The 5,471-nt window shown below is 39.6% G+C and overlaps 1 protein-coding gene across 1 annotated transcript in view; it reads left to right on the forward strand.

Moving 5' to 3' along the window:
* LOC109463173 (ALK tyrosine kinase receptor-like) overlaps positions 1 to 5,471 on the forward strand; it is a 30,871-nt gene that overhangs the window by 16,946 nt on the left and 8,454 nt on the right. Inside the window, 5 exon segments of the mRNA XM_019759887.1 lie at positions 2,719 to 2,816; positions 3,675 to 3,770; positions 4,024 to 4,125; positions 4,289 to 4,423; positions 5,285 to 5,375. Coding sequence (XP_019615446.1) covers positions 2,719 to 2,816; positions 3,675 to 3,770; positions 4,024 to 4,125; positions 4,289 to 4,423; positions 5,285 to 5,375 — 522 coding nt within the window.

Raw genomic sequence — 5,471 nt, forward strand, 5'->3', positions numbered from 1 at the left:
CTTTTTTTTATCTTTCCACGGCACAAATATAATGAGAGTTGATCTTCATAATTCAACGTTACAGCCGATATCCTCTCAAAAATTATGCTACAGTACTAGGAAGAGCAAACCAGGGTTCTAAATATAAATGCCTTGCCTTGCACATTTCCTTATGAGTAACTGTGGAATGCCTTTGAGCTTCTACATGTACTTCATGATATCATACAAAGTAAAGTATCAACGGGACAAACATTTTCCCCTGCAGTGTACCGCCGTAAGCAGAAGCAGCTGAAGGAGGCTCGTCAGGAGATTCAGAGCCCAGAATATCAGCTGAGTAAGCTGAGAAACCACACCATCATCACTGACTATAACCCCAACTACACCTTCGGAGGCAGCCAGGTCACACTAAACGACCTTCATGAGATCCCTCGGGACAAGCTATCCCTTATCAGGTTTGATTCACCACTTTTTGTACTGTACACTAGAGGGTACTGACTTACAAAGCCACTAGAGTCAACTTAATCTTGGGGGTGCTTGGTTTTGTATCTTTGGTTTTCCTCCTGAATCTCAATCTCCTGGACTCCAATCAAGCATCACTGCTCATACCGTGGATAGTTTCAAGTTTTGAAAAAACAATCCACCAATCTTCCACCCAGCAGATGCTGAAAACCTGACTGTTGACCTGTTTTGGTCATTAAAGTATGGTTTATAACTGTAAGTTGTAGAACATGGCTTATACAATGTATCTGTAATCACACTGACATTGGTATCTATAAAGAATATGGGTTGTTGTGTTTTTACTTATATCTCTTTTGAGAATATTGATATAATGTCTCAATATGAACATATTTAAATGTCTTATTTTTCATCCTCTTTTTAGATTCTATTATACAAGTATGATTTGAGTACCTTGTTGGAAATTCTCTTCACAGACCTCTTGGCCAGGGTGCCTTTGGTGAGGTGTATGAGGGGATGTTGAAGAGCATGCCTGGGGAGAAGCCACACCTTGCTGTGGCTGTAAAGGTAATGGTCCCAGACTTCTGTTCCTCATGCTATGCTATATACCTAAAACTGAGTATGTTGCTTCTGTACCTGTTACAGTTAAAGGATACCATATGATTGTCAAGTACAAAAAGACTCCTTATAAAAACAGTTGTATAAATGACATTTCAAATGCAGTGGAGTGTAGCAGATCTGCAGTAATGAGATCCATCCAAGGCCTGCAGGCTTCTGTCAGAGTGAGGTTTCCTCCACCCCCACATAAATCAATGATTTCTTTGCCAGACCAGTTGTATTGATTCTTAGATTTTCTCAGGGAAATCATGCACTACGCAAACATGATACAAAAGGTTTCCACAGGAGCCAAATTGTGATCTTTTAATAATATTTTTCTTCAAATAGAATCAATTGAAGAAAAGTGGCAAATCCAAGAACTAAGAAATTAAATTGGCATTGCCATAAGGTCATATAATCTGAATCTGAAAGATTCCTGGAAGACATGTACAATTATTCTTGACAAATGAAAACTAGCACATCACGATCAGAAAAGGGGAAATAATGTGATCTGACGGTGACCTCCATGATCCCATATCTGTGAGAATTTGCTAATAATGACAATCTCTGCATGTCTATGTCGGTAACATGGCTTTGTTCCTGCACAGACACTTCCTGAGCTGTGCTCTGAACAGGACGAGATGGACTTCCTGATGGAGGCTCTCATCATCAGGTAAGCACTGGGAGACACATTTGTATTCAGAGTGTGCACCTCTGCAGGAAAGTACCAGATCGATAGCATCTATTGTTCCTGTGATGAATGTTTTTTACAAAGGGTTCTTTACATTTAGGACATGGTTACTGGTTTAATCATGTTTCTACCATTCGGTAATAATAGACTAAGTCATTTCTAGGAGGCCACATTTTCTATGCACTACAGCTGGGATGGCAGAATTTAGTATCTTGGACTTATTATTACTGATTGCAATGTTTATTTCTTTAAGTAGACATCTTCATTCTGTTCATTTTGTATGCAAAATATTATAATATTGTGATATTTTACTCTCTGAGCCTTGTAAATCTGCTCAACAATTATATTTAAAACATTAGGCAATGTGAAAATGACAGAATAAAGCAGACACATTCAACATGCTGGGTCCAGAAGTATCACTGTGGAACAGAACAATTTGAAAATATTCTATTTATGGAAGATGTGTGATTTTGTGAAATGCTTTGTCTTTGGTAAGGTAATGTTAGCTGATTATAATTGATATCTTAGTTTATTTTCCATCTACCTGTTCCTTATAGTAAGTTTGACCACCCCAACATTGTGCGGTGCATTGGGGTGTGCTTCAAGCAGTCACCAAGGTTCCTCATCCTGGAACTCATGAGTGGGGGCAACCTTAAGAACTTTGTCCGAGAGAACAGGCCCAAAACTGTGAGTTTATCCTCCTTCAGACAGATTACAGGCAACCTGTAAAGCAGTAACTGCAATATGTGTCTGCATGGTGTTTTTCCAGATTTGAAGTGAAGAAGGTGTATTTTCCATGTTTGTGATGCAAAATTCACACAGTTAACATACTGTTAGTCAGTTACACAATTACTGTTAGCATAGGTAATTTGGAATGGTACATTATTTAGAATTTGTAACAGCTGGTGGTGCTGTATTGTTTGTCATTGGGTGGAAATTCCAAAGGGCAGGCAAAATATTTCTTTATATATCAACAAGATCAATTGCTGTTCCAGGGACATCCCTCCAAGCTGACTATGATGGATCTTCTGGAGCTGGCCAAGGATGTGGCACGCGGCTGTCACTACCTGGAGGAAAACCATTTCATCCACAGGTGAGCACAGACAGTCAGATGACTAACGCCTCGTTCAAATGTTGTGCAAGCTGTAAAACGCTGCTGGACACGTAAATTTACCCATCTTTGATACTTAAACCGCTGCTTCTTGTTGCAAGTAACCTGTTGTCATCGGCCTCTTTAAAAAGTTCAAAGGTAGCACAAGATCTTAAGTCGCTGTCACATACATTGTGCAATACACGATGATGATTTTCAAAGAAACAGGTGCAATAGTGATAAGTTAAACTATAATGCATCCATTTCTTCTCAAACCTACGATGTACAGCAATATTATCGGGGATAAGACATTGTAGTTGCATCGTACATTGTACACAGTGTGTGTAACAGGTTCAATGAAAACTGTAAGATTTCTGCTTTTAAGCCATCAGTGTTGTCTCAAGAGCACACATCTGAAAAACACCCTTTAAATCTTACTTTCAATGGTTCGTGTATGTCAGATGTCAAGAGCCCAAGAGGGCACTTCTCACATGTTTCCATTAAGGTCTTAACCTTTGGTGCATGCTATCAAAGTGACCCATATCGTCATCACAACTTGTAAAGTATGACTCTAGGACAGTTATAAGTAGCTACCAGCATTGTGCTGTTACTTAGTCTTAGGAATTGAACTACTATTAATACGTCAGTGAAGGTTACTATTAATAATTATATCAATTCCTGACAGACATGCAGTGCTCTATTACCTCTGTTTATTAAACAATTGTTAAAAACTACCCCCTGCCGTTATAAGGGTAAAAGTTTGAAAACCTCGTCCAAACCTCTGGAAAGTACATATATAATGCATAATGTTCACAACAACTTTCCCTGAGGTAACAAGACATTCTTGTGACTGTTTCACAGAGATATTGCCTGTAGGAACATTCTTCTGACCACAAAAACTGGAGCAGACCGTATGGCAAAGATTGGAGACTTTGGAATGGCCAGAGACATCTACAGGTAGGAGTGATTTCATTGATGCTCTGCTAAGTAAGAGCTCTTATAGAATAAACTTTTGAGTGTTTTGTTGTCTCTATCCTTCTCTATCAATTTTAGTGAATTATCAATCAGTATAAATGGACTTGCCATCTCTGTAAGGCCATCAAGGGTGCTCTAAGTTCACTGACTTGACATTGCTGACCTATCAAGTTCAATTAACAGATGCCATTGACATACATGTAACACAACAAATTGTTTTGGTGAATTTCCCAAGGTCCAACTACTACAGGAAAGGTGGAAGAGCCATGTTGCCGGTGAAGTGGATGCCTCCAGAGGCCTTCCTTGATGGAGTCTTCACCACCAAAACTGATGTGTGGTAGGTTTCAAAAATTCTAGAAATGATGCAGGTGCAGAAAATGTCCATAAATTGATGAAAGACTTTTATTTGTTTAAAGCTGTAAGTTAAGACCACACAGAATAACATTGGATGGCTTCTTAACTTTAAATTCTACCCTTGTGTATATAATATTATTATATAGGTCCTTTGGAGTTTTGCTATGGGAAGTGATGTCCCTGGGATACATGCCATATCCAGGCAAGAGCAACCAGGAGGTCATGCAGTTTGTGACTGAGGGAGGCAGAATGGACCCGCCTCGCAGCTGCCCTGGACCGGTGTAAGTTAACCTTTAGCCTTTTAACTGTGGGAAACTGTGGTTACTTATTAGGGCCAATGAAAACCTGTGCCATTTGGGGATCTGACAGTAGAAAGCTTTCTGTGATTGCATTCCATTTTTAATACTGCCAACAGCTTTGTATTTAGTCAAACCAATTTTTATGACTGCAGAGTGGTGCAAGTCGATAGACCATTAGTGGATCTGGTAAGACATGTTACATGTAATGCCAGGTGGATTCTTGGGAATACATTGTATGAATATTAATGCAATAAATTGCTTGTTATTGTGCCAGAAATGTTCACCAGACTTTACCAGAATTCAAAAGAGATAGGGGCACTGCTTAATTGAAGCTGATGTAAATTCTGATTCTTATGGTTGCATCTGTGGAAGCCTTGTTTTATTTTCCTCTAGACTTCACAACCTCAGACAGTAACTGGAGATTGAATCGTGACATGCATCACACTAAAAAGCAGTCAAGTCTGCTGTAAAGACGGCAACAGCCATACAGTGGATCTTTGTGCAGTAACCATACATCTCGCCACCAATCAGTGAATGAACAGGATCCTGAGTTCAAAGCTTTGGGTCTGCTCTCATAGTTCCCCAGGTAGTCTAAGACGGCTACATAAAAACAGTGCATATATAGAGCTTGCAGCCTCAGTAATCCCCATGATATGCACACTTCAGAGATCTTCAGATATCCAGTTCAAGACATTCTTGAGAAGGCCTCATCACCACAGTTTTTATGGTTGCATCTTTGCAAGCCTTGCTTTTAGTTACCGTGCAGATTGCTAGAATTATTGATATTAAATGAGGTCTATGATAAAAGAAACATTGTGATTGAAGTCTGACTGTGTCCTACAGGTACAGAATCATGACCCAGTGCTGGCAGCAGAACCCGGAGGACCGACCCTGCTTCTCCACCGTCCTGGAGCGACTGGGTTACTGCACACAGGTGAGTGTAAGTCACCTCTTACATTGTCTGGAAAGAGAACTCTGGACCAATGTACAAACTGTTAATTTGCATTAGTTGAGTTGGTAATTATCAACA

Source organism: Branchiostoma belcheri, unplaced genomic scaffold, assembly GCF_001625305.1.
Source record: "Branchiostoma belcheri isolate BF01 breed outbred unplaced genomic scaffold, Haploidv18h27 scaffold123, whole genome shotgun sequence".
NCBI classification, from domain to species: domain Eukaryota; kingdom Metazoa; phylum Chordata; class Leptocardii; order Amphioxiformes; family Branchiostomatidae; genus Branchiostoma; species Branchiostoma belcheri.